Genomic DNA, 18,428 nt, shown 5'->3' with positions numbered 1-18,428 from the left:
TGGAAGTATGCCCCTCAAATCAGTCAGCTGACAGGTAGGGGGACTGGGAAAGGCCTCATGTAGAAATTGTGATATAAACTGAGTCTTAAAGGAGGTCAGAGAAACTAAGAGAAAAGTAAGGGGTGGGGAGCATCCCAGGCAGGGAGAGCAGCCTGGTGAGCATGCACAGAATCAATAAATGGAGTGCATGAGGAACATCAAGAAGGCCCCATTGAATCATAGAGCAAACAGAGAAGAGGAAAGTGTAAGAAGACTGGAAAGAGGAGGAGACTGGTTTGTAAAGGGCTTTAAATGCCGGAGACATTTATATTTGATCCTGGAGGTAACAGGAAGTCACTGAAGCATGCATCTTTGAGCCAAAGATGGAACTACTGGGCATATACTACAAAGAAAGGGAGAAGGAACTCATATTCATAAAAACCTATGCGTAGCAGCACTTTTTTGTTGCATGAAAGAACTTGAAATAAAGGAGTGCTTTTCAATTGTGGCATGGCTGAACAAATTACAGTATATACATGCAATGCTTATTATGTCACAACTAATTAAACAGATCGATTCAGAGAAATCTGAGAAGATTTGTATGAACTGATGCAGACTGAAGTGAGCAGAACCAGGGGGACTATTTACATGGACAGTAGCTCAGATGTTGTGTAAAAAACAAAACGAAACATCAAAAACCTTAAGAACTCTGATCAATGCAATGACCACAGCCTCAGAAGACTGAGGATGAAGCATGCTGTCCACGTCTTAGTGGATACATGATGGACTACTGGTTCAGAATGAGACATGCACTTCCAGACACAATCATTACTGTAAAAATCAATTTTGTTTGACTCTATTTTGGTTACAAGGCAGAGCTTTCACGAGGTGTAGACAGGAATTTGGAGGGTTAGTGAAAATGATGAAAAAAACGAAAGGGAAAGGAGTCAATTAAACATTTTAAAATTCTCAGAAGAATGAGAAAGGTCAGAGGAGTACACAATTAGGGCAATGTTGGTACTTCCACACTAAAATTGAATTCATATTAAAAGGAACAAACTCTCTATAGTAGTTGCAATTCCTGATAGAATTCCCTTGTTTTAGCCTTCTTTGTGTAAGCCAGTATTCATATACTGATGATTTTCTAAACCTTAATAGTTTTTTTTAATCTATAGGTGAAAAGACAAACCATAAAAATATTAGATAATTTTATTATAGAAAATAACAATAGCAAAATAATACAGCAAACCTTTTGAGATGTAGTCAAAATGGTCCTGAGGGGAAATGTTCTATTTCTGATCATTGTTATCAACAAAAAAGAGAATGAACAGTTCAATTAATTGGATGTGCAACTGAAACATGTGCAAGCAACAAATAAAAAACCTAATGAAACACAAAATGAGAAATTCTGCAAATCAAAGAAGAAATAAAAGAAAGTGAAAATGAAAATAGAAAATGGAATTTATTAAGAAAACTAAATGCTTTTTAAACAAATATTAAAATAGAATGGAATAAAGCATTAGCTAATTTGATTTGTAAAAAAACAAATTCTTTAATTTAAGAACAGAAAAGGAGAATTCACGGCAGATGAAGAGGAAATAAAGGAAATTATTGGAAATCATTTTGTCTGATTAGAAGTCAAAATGATATGTGAAATGGATAAATATTTGCAGAAAACTAATGGACCTAAATTAACTAAATATCAAATCAGGAATTCAAATAACCCCATCTGAAAAGGAGAGTGGGGGACCAGACGACCTCATCCCATTCAAATCTCTAGCTATGAATCTGGGAAGTGCATTGCTTCTTTGTCCATCTTCAAACATTTCAGAAATCTGGGTCCTTACTCTTGTGACACTTCATTTTAGACCCACATGAAGGACTGCAGCCTGGCTTCATTCTCTTCTCTTGCTCACAGCGTCCTTGAGTACAAATTGCAAGAGCTGGGGGTAGGAGATGAATGGATAATCTAATTATACTCCTGAGGTCATGATCATCAAAAGGTTGTGAATAATGAATAAAATTCTCTTGAACGAAATGCAAACTTTTACCTTGGTTTCAAAAAAAGTCATTTCACAAGCCCAGAATGGGAGAGATGTGATTTTACAACATTTGTGCAAAAAAAAAAAAAATGAAGGTGTTTAGTGACCCATAAACTCACTTTGAATCAGCAGCCTCTGAAGCTAATGGCATCTTAGGCTGTATTAGGAAGGACATAGGTGCCCCCTGGATAAAGGAGGTAGAGGCTCCCTTGACTGGGCTTTAGGCAGATGAACTCTGGAGGATGGAGTTCAGTTTTGGACTCCTTAATTTGGGAAGGCTACTGGTAAGCTAGTGTCCACTATGACTTATAAAGATCCTGGAATCCACTGAATAATTTGATATATAGCCACATTATCATGTTTGTGATTTTGTAGGCATTAAACCCATACTTCCAAAGAGACTTCTGTTCAAAATCAACTTCTGTTCTGCTTTTCTGTGCTTTTTGAGATATTCATGATCAAATCTCCTGCCTCTTGGTTGCTAGGTGATTTTAGGCATGTCCCTTCTGCCCTCTGAGTCAGTTTCCTCATCTGCCAAAGATGAAAAATGACACCTCCTTCACAGGGATGTGGTCAAAAGAAGGCTTTGCAAATCTCCCAACTCTGTTGTGTTATTAACAGGGAACCTGTTATTATCATGTATGTGCCAGAGACAGAGATAAAGAGGTGGGTGACAGTGGTCAAAGATGAAGCATTTCCGTGGCAACCCCACAAAACACATCTTAAGGCATTTGAGTAATCAGACATTGGAAATTGCTTGGGTTGCACATGCCTACTTAGGTACCCCTCAGGAAGGAGACATTTCAGTTCCATACCAGTTGATTCACCTTCCTAATTGAGACCCTCTCTCATTCCCCACTACATCTATTGCAAACTCTGTCTTCTTTCCTCAAGCACCTCCACCAAAGCATCCCCAGACACTCTCAGCAGAGAACCTCACCTTATACTTTCCTAAGAAAAGAGAAGCCATTTGCTGGGAGTTCTCTTTTCTCCCCTTCTCTACATCTTACAACCTCATGGAACTTTAGACATGCTCTCTGTCTTTAGCCATCATCAGCTTCAAGGACTCAACTACAGTCTCTCTGAAGGTGACTGTAGGATTCTTTGCCCAACCCTAATATCCCTCCAGAGCTCCAGTCCTGCATCACCTACATTGGGCATTTTGAACTGGATGTCCTGTAGGATTCTTAAACACAGTATTTTGAAAATATAACTCATTGTTTCCCCAAGGACATCCCCCTTTTATGCTTCTCTACTTTTGTCAAGGGCACCACTGTTCTTTCAGTCATCCAGCTTGACAGCTTTGAATTTTTCCTTCAATCATAACTTGCTCCCTCCACATGGCCAGTCTGTTGCCAGCTGTTGGTGATCCCACTTTGGCAACGTTTTTTAGTATCTATTCTCTTCTTTCTACTCAAATAGCTGCAAACTTAGTTCAAAGCCTCACTATTTGTCTGGGCTATTGCACATGGACAACTAGGTGGCACAGTGGATAGAGCCCCAGGCCTGGAGTCAGGAAGACCTGAGTTCAAATCGAGCCTCAGACACTTATTAGCTATGTGACCCCGGGCAAGTCACTTAACTCTGTTTGCCTCAGTTTCCTCATCCATAAAATGAGCTGGAGAAGGAAATGGCAAACCACTCCAGTCTCCTTGCCAAGAATACCCCAATGGGGTCATGGAGTCATAAAGAGTCAAACACAACTGAAATGACTGAACAATAACAACAAATCGCACAAGCCTCCTCATTCATCTGCCTGCCTGAAATCTCTTTCTTTTCTTCTCTTCTCCCGTTCTCTCCTCTCTTCTCTTTTTCCCTTTTCTTCTCTCTCTTTGTCTCTCTCTGTGTCTCTGTCTCTATCTCTGTCTCTGTTTCTCTCTCCCCTCTCTTTTTCTCCTTTTCTTTCTCTGTCTCTTTCTCTCTCCTCTCTCTTTTCTCTCTCTTTCTCTCTTCTCCATTTGTCTCTGTCTGTCTCTCTGTCTGTTCTCCCTCTCTCTCTCTCTCTCTCTCTCTCTCTCTCTCTCTCTCTCTCTCTCTCTCTCTCTCTCTCTCTCTCTCTCTCTCTCTCTCTCCCTCCTATCCTCCACACAGCTGTCAAACTGATAGTCTTAAAGCAAAGCTCTCCGTCACTCCCCCACTCAGTAAACTCCAGTGGTTCTCTATTACTTTTAGGATCAAATACAAAATACTCAGCTTGACACTTAAAGCCCTTCACAGTCTGGCTTCAACTGCACTTAGTAGATGTTTAACAAATATCGACTGATTCTGTCTACCCTTATTCTATTCTGCTCTCCTCCATATTGTCTTTGGTTCAGCCAAATTAGATTTCTTGTTGCTCCTCCCACATAACACTCACAGGATCAGTGGATCACAGATTTAGAACTGGAAGGAAACTTAGAGACTATCAACTCCAACCCCTAATTTTACAGACAAGTAAACTGAAGACCAAAGTTTAAGTGACTTGTCCTGGGTTACACAGATAGTAAATATTTGAGGCAGAATTTCAGTCTAAGTCCTCCTGACTACAAGTCTAATGTTCTATCCAACTTACCACCTAGCTGCCTATGTAAAAGATTGTGTTTGTTTCAGATGTGACCCTTTTTTAATCCCCTCATTTAATTGGGTGGTGATTATCATTACCTGATTTTTCTGTAGTCACATAGCTGTATCCTTGATAGAGACTGCAAAACGCCCCAAGTCTACTGATCCTGTGTATTTCCCCTGGGATTCTCCATCTATGTGAAATATGACCTATTTTGCATTCAATGGATTTGTTCTTTCCTCTTAATCCTGTCCTGAATGATCTGAGTTCCATGCTTTCTTTCAACTATCATGCAATTATGTTGATGGATATTCATTCTGTAGTCATTGCTAAAAGTGAAATATATTTCATTGCTTATAGGATGGGATGGGAAATCTGAGAGTCACCAAGGAAGGAATCCGACTTGAAGGTATATCTGAATTTCTACTTCCATTGTATGTGAAAGAAATCCATTCCCGAAAGGTATGTATGCGGTCATAGCTATGCCTTCCTCTCACAGGTAGTTAGAATCATTTGCTAGCTTGGGTTTTTGTTGTTGTTGTTGTTGTTGTTGTTTTTAACAGCAAGGATACCTTTCCTTATCTCTTCTAATCCGTGCAGTGGTTTTCTAATAGCATGGTGCCTTGCATGTCATGGGTGATAAAAAAATGTGTGCTGCATTCAATTGTATTGAATTGCCATTAGGTGAAAGTATATCACTGGAATAACTCCATGTGTCTCAACTGGACAAAGTCCACTTTTCATCAAGGCAGAGAGTGGTGCTCCCTTCTTCTTGTATTGTTAGGGACTAAATGTGTCCGTCAGTCAGTCACTCAATAAACATTGATTAAGGACCTACTTAAACTTAGTCAGGGAATGTGTGATTGAGGGATGTCAGATCCAACAATCACAGATGAGGATGTGAGCTCCAGGCTAATTCCTGGGACACAACTTCTTCCCAGTGCATTGCAGTCAGCAATTTAGTCAGTCTTATCATGGTAGAATATGTTTGGGACTTTAATGGGCATCTTCTTTCTACAAGAGACACTAAGGATATTTGATTTTTAAAAATCAACAATCAACCCACAATTGATTAAGCACCTACTATGTGCCAGGCACAAGCCCACATGCTGGGGAGATAAGTCCAAAGAGTGAAAAACAAATCCCTGCTAGCCAGGAGCTTCTATGCTAAAAATCAATCAATAAAGAGATCAAAAGTTTCTCCTGCCACTCTTCCTCCCTCACCCCCAACAAACCAGCTTTCAGGTGTGAACAAGCTAACAGAACCCCCTTCGGTGCCATGAGTAATCCAGTCCCACAGGTGAGAACTCACTCTATTCAACTCCCTTGTATTGGTCCATTGCTCTGTGATCCATCAGTTAGAGCACCATATTGTTGTATGGGGTCTACATTCTTCAGTTTGCCTCCTAAGTACAGGAACACAAAGACCAGGGGGAAAAGAAAGAGAGAAAGATTGTTGCTATTCACTAAAGTATTGGTACATTGTAATAGAGGGTTTAATCTCCTCAAATGCAAATCTTTTTAACACACAGACAGACACAGATGGGTACACCTCCATGATTTGGGATGTTATATAGACAGTGCCCAAGTCACTGGAGTTGGAGAATGACTGTTTTTGTCCAAACCAATCAGCCTGAGCTGAAAGCTTTACCGTAATAGATCTGGTGTGATTTTAACACAAGGTTCTGGGCTGCCTGCTCCATCTTCCACTGAGCTTGGCATGTCTGTCAAAATATGCTCTGTGCCACCATCAGGGTTATTTCCATTTTGTATCCTTTGAGTGCTATGCTGAGCATTACAACCAGTCTGGTGTCCTACTCTAAAACACGTGCAGAATGCCCTGGGCCCTCACTTCTACCTCCTAAGATTCCAAATTTCCATCAAAGTGCAACTTAGTGCTTCCTCCAACACAAAGCCTTTCCTAATCTCCCCAAAGACCACTCTCTCCCTCTCAGCATTATGTTGCGTACTCTTGGTACTTACATCCTTGGTATGTACTGTGGACCCTCAGTGCTGGATATGCACCTCAAGGAAAAAGATTTCTGTTTTCACCAATGTATCCCCAGAGCCAAGCATAGTCCTTGTCTTACAATAGTTTGTGCTCAATACATGCTTACTGATTTGTAATACCAAGTACCATCAATTATTCCTGTGAAATTAACTGTTGGTATGATCAATCCCACATAATTCAGTCCTGTTGAGACCCAAACTGACTTGTTCTCTGTGTCTTTATAAATAGATTATTTCCCTCAGGGAGCAAGTATGTGAATTTGTGAATCGCCCCTTCTCCACCATCTATGCTCCAAGTGACATCCATAAGCCTACAATGTATCTTGCTCCAATATCTGCATTGTTTATATCACCAAAGCCTGCTTCTTTAATTTTCTTTGTCCGTGTGGATCAGTATGAAGAACACTAAGCCCAGGTAGTTTACAAGCAACATTCTTTGTATTTATACAATTCAGTGCAATCCAGCAGCCATTTTAAGTGCCTCTTGTATCCACAGCATGATCTGGACACTAGAGATACAAAGACAAATCATGCCTTATTCCTGGCCCTACGATGTCAATCCCACTTTTTTTCTCTTGGGTCTCTTTGGAATAGATCTCATTGTATTTCTGTTACTCTGCTCTTTATGTTATATATTCTGATTTTAAATTGTGCTTTCACTGTATCTGTGTAATTTTATATTCTCTAAACATTTCTTTGAATTGTCTCTATTTTTTCCCCTTGGATTACTGACATTTTGCTTCTCCCTTTTCCCTCAATTTCTTTGACTTCCCCTCTCATACTTTTCTTCCTTTTTTTGATTTCCAAATACCATCTACAGTGAGCCTGGCACTGGTGTTTGTTTCCTCTAGTGTTTACATACACACTCACACACACACACACACACACACACTTCTCTGAATGTTTTTTTTTCCATTTTCTCTTTCGTTCTATTTAAATAGTTATGCCCCCTTTCTTCATAAAGACTGCACACAATTCTTTGTCACGCCTCACTCTGTTTTCTTAGACAGGAGACAATGTTCTCACTAGGTATGTATACTGATGGCATGTGGCAATCCAATGACTCCTTTAGTCCCACCTCTAGTCTATTTAATCTTATCTCTACCATTAAAACAACCTGCCAATCATCCTGTCTGAATGATCCTAAATGGGATGTAGCTAGCAGTTGACTCACTTTATTCTCCTTTGGCCACATTCCCACATGTGTTGATTTACCATACATGTTCTTTTCTCTTAGCCTCAATCCCAGATGACACTTGTATTGAAAGTGTCAATAAAGCTTGAGTCTCATTCCTCCTTAACTGTTAGCATCCTGATCCTTCATAGCATCTCTGGTAGGAAGGGGCCATGGCTGCCACTTGCAAGTTGAGTTGAAAATGATTTGCTAACGTGGCAAGAAGAGGAGGGGTATGTCAAGATTGCCAGTCCATTGTCAGCCTGTGACCCATGGGAGTCATTTGATGCTCAGTTTCTGTGACCCTTTGGCTTGCATGGTCATTCCTTAATTGTGCCTCATGCATTTGTTTCATGCACCCATGTATGTAACTTTTTTCTGGTCTTCTAAGAATATACCCCTATTCTGTCTCTAGTCTACCTGTCTAGACTGCCTTCTCTTTTCTTCAAGGTTCCAGTTGGTAGATATCACTTGTACTCATGCCTAGGACCAGTAAAACTTGATTCACTTACCTGATCATTCTAAACTCTGCCCTTCCTACTTTGGGAATTTTTCTTCTTTCTACCCCTTTCCACCTGCACTATGAGCTCACAATATTTCATTGTCTTTATTCTCTACTTAATCTGCCTGTACCATCATGTCCTGGAGAAGTTTGCCTTCCTCCTCTTCCTCCCTATTTGGAATTCCCTTAGTTTTTCCCAGCATACTTCTCTCACAGAATCATGAGGGAAGCCCACATGGTCCTTCTACTTTCCTGGTGAGGCTTGTGGGTGAGTTTGCTAGAAGCCTATTCCCCAGTCAGTCTTGAAAACAAGCAGGTTCCTGTCCATAGTAACCTGAGAAAAGTGTACGGACAGAGGGATCTGGGGAGATATTATGAGCTATGTTGTCCCTATCAGTTATGGAGGAAGACAGGCAGGTTAGTGTGACCCCTCCAAGTGAATTCTAGTGGAAAGAATTCACAGAAATCAGTCCTGAACATTTTACATAAAGCTGTTTTCTCACAGCTGCAAAATCTTTTAAACACTCAGTCTGATAAGTCTCTTCCAACATGTGTAAAAATGATGATCAAGCCTCTCTTCTCCATGAATAACAAAACAGAAGAAGGTAAAGCAAGTTTTAAAATCCTCACCACTTCAGGCATCTTTGCTGGCTTTGGTATTTCAGGACCCACTTTCTTCCCTATAGGCACACCTTCAAGTCTCAACCATAAGTACATGTCTTGTCTCTTTTAAAAATCCACATCTGGATCTTAGTGAGGGAGCCATATAAGGTCAAAGATAGCACTTATGAAGAAGACAGTCTTCCTTTGTCAATTTGGGCGTGATTCTGAAAAATAGATACACTCGGATATACTCACTACCCGGGGCATAAAAACTGCCCTGTTGTTGAGTGAACACACACTGTGCTAGAAAAGATTATTTCCCCTCTGAGTTCATCAGTGGTCAGGGTTTTAGAGGAATTAACATTTATATTTGTCACAGATGGTTTTAAAATAGCCATCAAAAAGTCTAATGTAAATATTTCTCTTTTTCCAAAAGATAAAACCTAATAATAATTCTTTACCCAATATTTTCTATTTGAAAGCAAAAACAGTCAAGAAACTTTGTGCCTCTGCTATAGCAGACACATCTTTCATGTTCTGGAGATGTGGGAGTCATGCTAATTTGAGGGTTTTGTATTTCTATGACTCCTTGAGTCCAGGTTATGCATCAGTAGATGTGTAGATATGAGGACACTGGCATTAGAGATGTAATCAGTGTGTGAGAAATTGCAGCCATGTGATTGATGAGGCCTACCTACGAGTTAGAAGGCACCTCTCCTCCTAATCACTCATCTCTCTCAAACCACTACATTCCCAGGGTTGTTCTCACAATAGCATGTTGGTGAATGAGCTACCGACAGTTGATTGCCCTAAGATGTATTGACTGGCACTCTGTATGATACTAAAATTAACTTCAGCACAAGCAAGATCTGTGTCTGACCTCTTTTACCCTTTGCACATGGGCCACAGTGGCACTCTAGCAGAGATCCAGGCAATTCTCACTATGTGGTGCCTGCTCATGACCCCACTTCAGTGGTTTTCCCTATCTATCCAAACTTACGATTGATTTAGAATTTCCCTGAGTCCAAAGAGCTTTGGAACTTGCTTCCAACTTCCACATTCTTCTTTAAAATGAGTTTTACAGGCATGAAAAATATGTGTCCTGACTATCATCCATAATTAGGTCAAGGGTGGTTAAGGTTTTTGTTTTTGTTTTGTTTGTTTTGTTTTGTTTTGGGTTTTTTTTATATTAAATCATCCAGAATACCTTTAAAATCCAACTGCATGAGCATTTCTGAAACACCTGCTACATACAAGGTGCTGTCCTGGGCCTAGCAGTACAAAGGGGGGGGGGAAGCAAAGAATAAGCCCTGGCCTCAAGGAGCTTAGATTCTGCTTGGAGTGAGTGAGGTACAGGGAAGAGAAAACAAAGAATTCACAGAGGAAATCATGCATAAAATATTTATCTGCCAAAGAATATGAGAGGAGAACGTTAGCTATTAGCAACTGGGGGCATCAGGAAAGGCATATGCACAAAACTCTTAATGCAGTGTCTGGCACATAGTAAGTGCTTAATTCCCTTTCCTTCCACCATAACTAATGGCACTTGAGCTGAACCTTGAGGGAAATCAGGGATCCACAGAAGAGGAAATGAGGAATGAGAACAATTCCAGGGCCACTGGAATTTTGTATAGATACTGAGACAGCCTTGGGACATGGCATGTAAATCTGATCATTAAGAAGGTTCAATTTGCTGTTGTGATCATATTCTGAGCAAGGGGTATGATCACCAAAAAAATCCCACCATACGAATGTGCTGGATTCCCATGATTTATAGCTACCTGCTCATAAACAGCTGGACCCATATGCTTGTGTTTTCATTTTTTAGATCCTACAATCAATAGTGCATCTCCATTTGTTTTTGGAGCATCCAGTGATGAAGTGGCCTCCTCCCTTACCAAGGCTTGCCCCTTGATTGTTGAAGGGATCCCATTCCATCTCATCAGCCCTTCTGTCACCACACTATTTTATTTATTTTCAATCTTTCCCCATTTCCTACTGTCTACAGACATGCCCATGTGTCCCTAACCTGAAAACACTCTCACATGATCCTGACATCCCCACAATCTATTATCCTGTAGCTCTTCTGCTCTTGTAACTAAACTCCTCAAGAAGGCCATTTACAATCAGTGCCTCTGCTTCTTTTCTCACTCTCTTCTTAATCCCTTACATTTTTCATATGCTTGGGGAAGACATCCCCCTAACTCATTGATGGGTTTCAAGCCTGTCAGTTACCTTCAACCTGGTTTGGTCCATCTGCCAAGACGGTTTGACCAGGGGGTGGCCATTGCACATGCTGCAACTTCTTGGAGCCACAGGTGAGAGCTGCGTGAAGATGGACACTAAAGGTAGATGAGCAGACCTAAAAAGAGCTTGGCAGCCCTCACACCAGAGATACTAGTCCTCCTTGAGCAAGAAAGAGAAGACTTCCCCCCGGCAGAATGGGCAAATGAGAACAATTTGTTCCAATGACCATGAAGACAGCTGAAGTAGGCACTGTGGGGTGTGGAGCACGTAGAGCTTGGTCACACATAGAAGACACCAAGGTTGCCCACTGCATCCCAGACTATCACCAGGCATCCTGATTTTTGCTTTGCCATGGGATTTTGCTGATCCTGGAAGAAATAATGAGGCTGATGACTTTGTACAACTCTGCCAATTCACATACAAGTCAAGACATCACCCATGATGCCATTAATCCTCTTCTAAAATGAAGGATGAAGGGATCGGAGCCAAGATGGCAGAGGGAAAGCAGTGACTTGCTTAAGGTCTCCCTCAAACCCTTCCAAATACCTATAAAAAATGGCTCTAAACAAATTCTAAAGCTGCAGAACCCACAAAAAGACAGAGTAAAACAAATTTCCAGCCCAAGACAACCTGGATGGCTGATTGGAAAGGTATATCACGCCGGGCTGGGAGAGGAGCACAGTTCAGCGTGGGCGCACAGGCCACAGCGACCCTGGAACAGGCTTCAGAACATGGAATTGCAGGCAGCTGTGGTGATTTCCAGACCTCTCAACCCACAAATGCCAAAGACAACTTAAAAGGTCAGTGGGAAAAGTCTGTGACTGCAGTGAGAGAGAGAAGCTAGGTCTGGGGCAGCGGCTGCCTCCTGAGCTTTTGGCCCACAGACTGAGGGGGAATCGAGTGGCTGATCAGAGGAGGATTGCAAGGATCTCTTTGCCAGCGCTCTTGCTTTGTCCCTGCTTGGATCTGGGTCACAGTTCTGAGGGGTGGTCCTGGGGCAAGGAGGAGCACTGGCCTGGTGGAGCTTGTGGCGGTGGAGAGAAAACACCTTGCCCCTTACCATAGCACCTTGGAAGACTGAAAATTTTCAGGTCCCTAGAAGTATCTCTGAAAATAGCTGTACAAATCCCTGAAGCTTGGGACAGTACATTTTCCATGTTGGAAACAGATTCTTACCTTAACAAAGAGTTTAAAACTCAAGTAATTGGTTGGGATCATGAGCAAGCAGCACAAAAAAGTTAGACTGTATTATCTTACATTGGTGACAAAGAAGATCAAAACATACAACCAGAAGAAGAAAACCAGTTCAAAACTCCTACATCCAAAGCCTCCAAAAAAAAAAATATGAGTCAGTCCCAGGCCTTGGAAAAGCTCAAAAGGGATTTTGAGAAGCAAGTAAGAGAAGTAGAGGTAAAACTGGGTAGAGAAATGAGAGTGATGCAAGAAAATCATGAAAAACAAGTTAACAACTTGCTAAAGGAGGCCCAAAAAATACTGAAGAAAATAACACCTTAAAAAAAACCTAATCTAAATGGCAAAAGAGGTCCAAAAAGCCAATGAGGAGAAGAATGCCTTAAAAAGCAAAATTGGCCAAATGGAAAAGGAAGTCCAAAAGATTACTGAAGAAAATACTTCCTTAAAAATTAGAATAGAGCAATTGGAAGCTAGTGACTTTATGAGAAATCAAGACACTGTAAAACAAATCCTAAGCAATGAAAAATTAGAAAACAATGTGAAATATCTCATTGGAAAAACAACTGACCTGGAAAATAGATCCAGGAGAGAGAACTTAAAAATTATTGGACTATCTGAAAGCCATGATCAAAAAAGAACCTAGACATCATCTTTTAAGAAATGATCAAGGAAAATTGCCCTGATATTTTAGAGCCAGAGGGCAAAATAGAAATTGAAAGAACCCACCAATCTCCTCCTGAAAGAGATCCCCAAAGGAAAACTCCTAGGAACATTGTAGCCAAATTCCAGAGTTCCCGGGTCAAGGAGAAAATATTACAAGCAGCCAGAAAGAAACAATTCAAGTATTGTGGAAACACAATCAGGATAACATAAGATTTAGCAGCTTCTACATTAAGGGACCGCAGGGCATGGAATATAATATTCCAGAGGGCAAAAGAGATAGGATTGCAACCAAGAATCACCTACCCAGCAAAACTGAGTATAATCCTTCAGGGGAAAAAATGGTCATTCAGTGAAATAGAGGACTTTCAAGCATCTTGATGAGAAGACTAGAGCTGAATAGAAAATTTGACTTTCAAATACAAGACTCAAGTGGATCATGAAGAGGTAAAGAGGAAAGAGAAATCATAAGAGACTTATTAAGGTTGAATTGTTTACATTCCTGCATGGAAAGATGATATTTGTAACTCATGAGACCTTTGTCAGTATTAAGGTAGTTGGACAGAAAAAAATATATATATGTAGATAGATAGATAGATAGATAGATAGATAGGTAGATAGATGGGACACGGTGAGTTGAAGATGAAGTGGTCATATCTGGAGAATAAAATTAAGGGGTGAGAGAGGAATATACTAGGAGAAGGAGAAAGGGAAAGGTAGAATGGGCTAAATTATCTCACAAAAAAAAAGAAAAGAAAAGAAAAGAAAAGGCTCTTACAGTGAAGCGGAAATGGAGGAAGGAGAGAGGGAATAAGTGAATCTTATTCTCATAGGATTTGACTTAAGGAGGGAATAACATACACACTCAATTGGGTATGGAAATCTGTCTTACCCTACAGGAAAATAGGGGAGGAAGGGGACAAGAGAGTAGGGGGATGATAGAGAGGAGGGCAGATTGGGAAAGGGAGTAATCAGAAACAAATACTTCTGAGGAGGGACAGGATCAAAAGAAAGAATAGAATAAATGAGGGGCAGGGTAGGATTAAAGGAAATAGAGTTAGTTTTTCACAGCAGGTCTACTATGGAAGTGTTTTGCGTAACTGCACATGTATAGCCTATATTCAGTTGCTTGCCTTTTCAATGAGGGTGGGTAGGGAGGGAGGAAGGGAGAAAATTTGGAACCCAAAGTTTTAAAAACACATGTTTAAAAAAATGTTTTCACATGCAACTTGGAAATAAGAAATACAGAAAATGGGGTACAAAAATCTATCCTGCCCTACAGGAAAATAGAAGGGGAAGGGTATAAGAGAAGGGGGGGAGAGATAGAAGGGAAGGCAGACTAGGGGAAGGGGTATTCAGAATGCATGCCATCTTGGGGTGGGGGGAGGGGCAAGATGGGGTGAAAATTTGGAACTCAAAATCTTGTGGAAGTAAATGTTGAAAACTAAAAATAAATAAATGTATTAATTTAAAAAACAAAATGAAGGATGAAGAACACCATCCCCTTACAATCTGGCTTCCAACCTTATCATTCTCCCAAAAACTCTTTCTCTAGAATTACCAATAATATCTTAGGGGCCAAGTCCAATGACCTTTTTCCAATCCTCATTCTCCTTGATCTCTCTGTATCCTTTGACATTGTTGAGCCTTCTCTGCTCCTTGATACTCTCTCCTCTCTAGGGGTTCAGGACACCCTCTCTCCTGGTTTTCCTCCCTATGGGACTTCTCTGTCTCCTTTGTTGGATCCTCATTAGATCATGCCTCCTAACTATAGGTTAGAACCTCAGGGTTCTGTCCTGGGCCTCTTCTCTTTTCTCTCTAAACTTCTTCACTTGGTGATCTCATCAGTTCCTATGGCTTTAACCACCATCTTTATGCCAGTGATCCTCCGGTCTACCTGCCCCCATCTCTCTGCTGACCCATGTCCAATCTTGCATCTCCAACTACCTTTCAGACATCTCAAACTGGACGTCCAGTAGACATCTTACGCTCAACGTATCTAAAACAGCACTCATTGTCCTTTCCCCTAGACCCTCTACCCTTCCACATTTCCTGTTACTGTAAAGGGCAACACCGTTCCTCCAATCCCTTAGACTAAGAGCCATCCCAGCTTCTTCACCATCTCTCAACCTCCATATCCAAGCTGTTGCCAAGGCCTGTTGATTTCACCTTTGTAACATCTCTCTAATATTCCGTTCTCTCATCTAACACTGCCAGCACTCTGGTGCAGGACCTCATCACCTCACACCTGGATGACTACAATGGTTTAGGGGGGAGAGGGTCTGCCTGCCTTGAGTCTCTTCAAACTCCAGTCCATTCTCCATTCAGCCACTCAAGTGATTTTTCCTAAAATGTAGGTCAGATCACGTTACTCCCCTATTCAATAAACTCCAGTGGCTCCCTATTGCCTCCAGAATCAAATGCAAAATCTTCTGCTTGGTATAAAAGTCTCTTATAACTTGCCCATCCTACTTTTCCAGTCTTCTTACATCTTATTTCCCTCCAGAGACTTTCAGTCCAGTGATACTGGACTCCTGGCTGTTCCGTAAGCAACACACTCCATCTCTCAGCTCCAGGCATTCTCTCTGGCTGTCCCCCATGCCTGGAATTCTCTCCCTCCTCCATTCTGACAACTGTCCCTGCTAGCTTTCTTTAAGTCCCAGCTAAAATCTCACCTTCTACAGAAAGCCTTTCCCAACTGCTCTCAATTCCAGTGCCTTCCCTCTGTTTGTTATTCCCTGGTAATCTGTAGATAGCTTGCTTTGTATACATGTGCTGGCATGTTGCTTTCCCATTTGATTATGTCTCTTGAAGGCAGAGACTGGCTTTTCCCTCTTTTTATATCTGTAATACTTAGCACAGTGCCTGACACATAGTAAATGCTTAATAAATGTTTGTTGATTAATCATTGACTGATCCACTCACCTAATTACTGTTTAACACAGATTCTTAGCATTTGCCCATATCCTTCTTCCTGCCCACAGGGATGGGAACATAAGAGACCTTTACTGCCTTGGGCAGAGCAGAATGAGACAGAGAGAAGCAGTCATTGGACAAATAAAGACCATCCCAGTTTCAAGCTGTCAATTTAATTCAAATCAATCGAGTCCAAAAAGTACTAACCAGTATCGCCTTTCTGTGAGAAACACAAAATTATTATTCCCAATCCATCTGATTTTTTTAAAGTAAGTATAACTGCCCAGTGACCAAGTTGCCAGTTTCTCTCTAACCCATTCTATATTTGCTGAGATTACTCAAAACGATAAACATAGATTCTGGTATTACTGTGACACTGAAGAGAAATGTAGTGGAGAGAGAATGAAACCCAGAAACAAGACATAAGGCCCAGTCTGAGCCCTAGTCTAGATTCAAGATTCCTTCCAGGTTTATGAGTTGGTGGTGATAAGTGTACACAGAGACTGTTGTCCAAATCCATCTAATGCTGCCTTGAGACAGAATGTTACCAGTGAACATCACACCTACAGAAACAAAGCTTCCCAATAACACTTTAGAAATGAACATTGGCCCCTTAGTTGGCTGCCTACCCATCTCTGCACAGCAGGTTCCATGATGCTGCCCTGGATTTTTTTTTATGTGTCATTAGAAACTTTCTAGAATCATCATATTCTGAAACTTTCTCTTTTCAGTGTGGCACTCTATTTTATTTTAGTTTTCCAATCAACAAAAATCTGTTTTTGATCCCTTCCCCTCTCCTCCAACTGAAAAAACAAGAAAATCAAAACCCCTGTTAGCCAAGCAAAACAGATTTGTACATTGGCCATGTCCAAGGGGAGGGGAGTTTCTCTGTGCATGGGTGTAGGCCTCAGTCTTCCCTCTGAGACTCTCACCTTTCTGTTGAGAGGTAAGTAGCATACTTCATCACTGATCACTGGAATCATGTTTGATCATTGCATTAATTAGAGTTTCTAAGTCTTTCAAAGTTGTTCGTCTTTCCAAGATTATTGTTACTGCATAAAATGTCCTTCAGTTTCTGTTCACTTTACTATGTCTTCCCACGTTTCTCAGAAATCATCCCTTTCATTATTTCTTAGAACATAAGAGCCTTCCATCACATTAATATGCTTGTTCAGCCATTCCCCCAGTTAATGGTTTGTAATTCTTTTCTACTGCAAAAAGACCTGTTATGACTTTTTTTTCCTCCTCTTTCTTTGATCTCTTATGGGTATACATCCAGGAATTGTATTGCTGGGTCAAAGGTCAAAATCCATTTATTCCTATGCTTTCTAACGTTTTTAATAGGAATGGTATTTTATCAAAAGCTTTCTATGTATCTGTTGATATTTATTATTCACACTATTAATATGGTCAATTATGCTTCTAGCTTTTTCCTAATATTGAAGCCACTGCACATTATTAGAGTAACTCTAACTTGGCCATATTTGTAACCACTGAGGTATGTTAAGGTATTTTCCTTGCTAATATATTACTCTGAATTTTTGCACTATATTCAATAGCGAAATCAATCTCAAGTCTTATTTCTCTGGTTTGGCTTTCCCTGGTGTAGGTATCAAGACCATATTTATATGATAGAAGGAATTTGGTAGGACCCTTTCTTTTCTTGTTCTTTTTTCAAACAGCATTTGTAGTACTAGAATTAATTGCTCTTTAAACGTTTGCTACAATTTGCTTCAAAAACAATCTGGCCCTGTGGTTTCTCCCTTTGGGAATTCATTTATGTCTTGTTCAATTTCTTGTTCTGGGATTAGGTTATTTACATTTTATGTTCATTATTTTGTTAATCTGGGCATTTTATATTTTTTGTAAGTATTAATTTAATTTGGTTAGTCATTTTATTGGCATGTAATTGAATGAAATAATTTCCAATAATTTATTTCTTCTTCATTGGTCATGAAGTTACCTTTTTCCACTTTGATACTGATAATTTGCTATTCTTTATTTTTTAATCAAATTAAATAATGATTCATCTATTTTAAAAAAAACACAAGTGGCCTTTAGATGGGGAGTCCTGTCTTGGTCAGGGTTGTACGTAATGATTTCTTAAACCCATTCCCATGCCAAGATTCTGTACTGGCTGATTCACTATATTTGCTTCATTCCCAGCCCTCCAAGAGTATCCCTTCTGTTAACTTCTTCTTATGCTCTTTACACCACAATGTAACAATCCTCTAAAAACCACTTACATGATTTGGTGACTTCATTGCATCTTAGCACTGAAAGGGACAGATCATGCAGTGCTATGCCTTCATTTTTCAGGTAAGGTCCAAAGAGGGGAAGGGACTAATCAGTAGTTCCACCACTCCTAACTAACAGAACCTTTACTGGGGTTGGAGTCTTTGGTCTCTTCTGTTCTTTCCACCAAAATATGGCTTCTCTCTTAAATTGTATAAATGATAAATAGACAGACAGGCAGGCAGACAGACAGACAGACAGACAGACAGACAGACAGATAGATAGATAGATAGATAGATAGATAGATAGATAGATAGATAGATA

General features: G+C 40.4%; 1 protein-coding gene across 1 annotated transcript in view; it reads left to right on the top strand.

The window, feature by feature from the left end:
* Window positions 1–18,428, top strand: part of SGCZ (sarcoglycan zeta) — a 115,456-nt gene that overhangs the window by 51,212 nt on the left and 45,816 nt on the right. The window contains exon 2 of the mRNA XM_027853757.1: window positions 4,924–5,025. Within this exon, the coding sequence (XP_027709558.1) occupies window positions 4,924–5,025 (102 nt within the window). The remainder of the gene's footprint in view (window positions 1–4,923; window positions 5,026–18,428) is intronic.

Source organism: Vombatus ursinus, unplaced genomic scaffold (assembly GCF_900497805.2).
Source record: "Vombatus ursinus unplaced genomic scaffold, bare-nosed wombat genome assembly UNPS02010193.1, whole genome shotgun sequence".
Classification (NCBI taxonomy): domain Eukaryota; kingdom Metazoa; phylum Chordata; class Mammalia; order Diprotodontia; family Vombatidae; genus Vombatus; species Vombatus ursinus.
The sequence above is the reverse complement of the archived record's forward strand: the minus strand, read 5'-3'. Positions and strand labels throughout refer to the sequence as shown.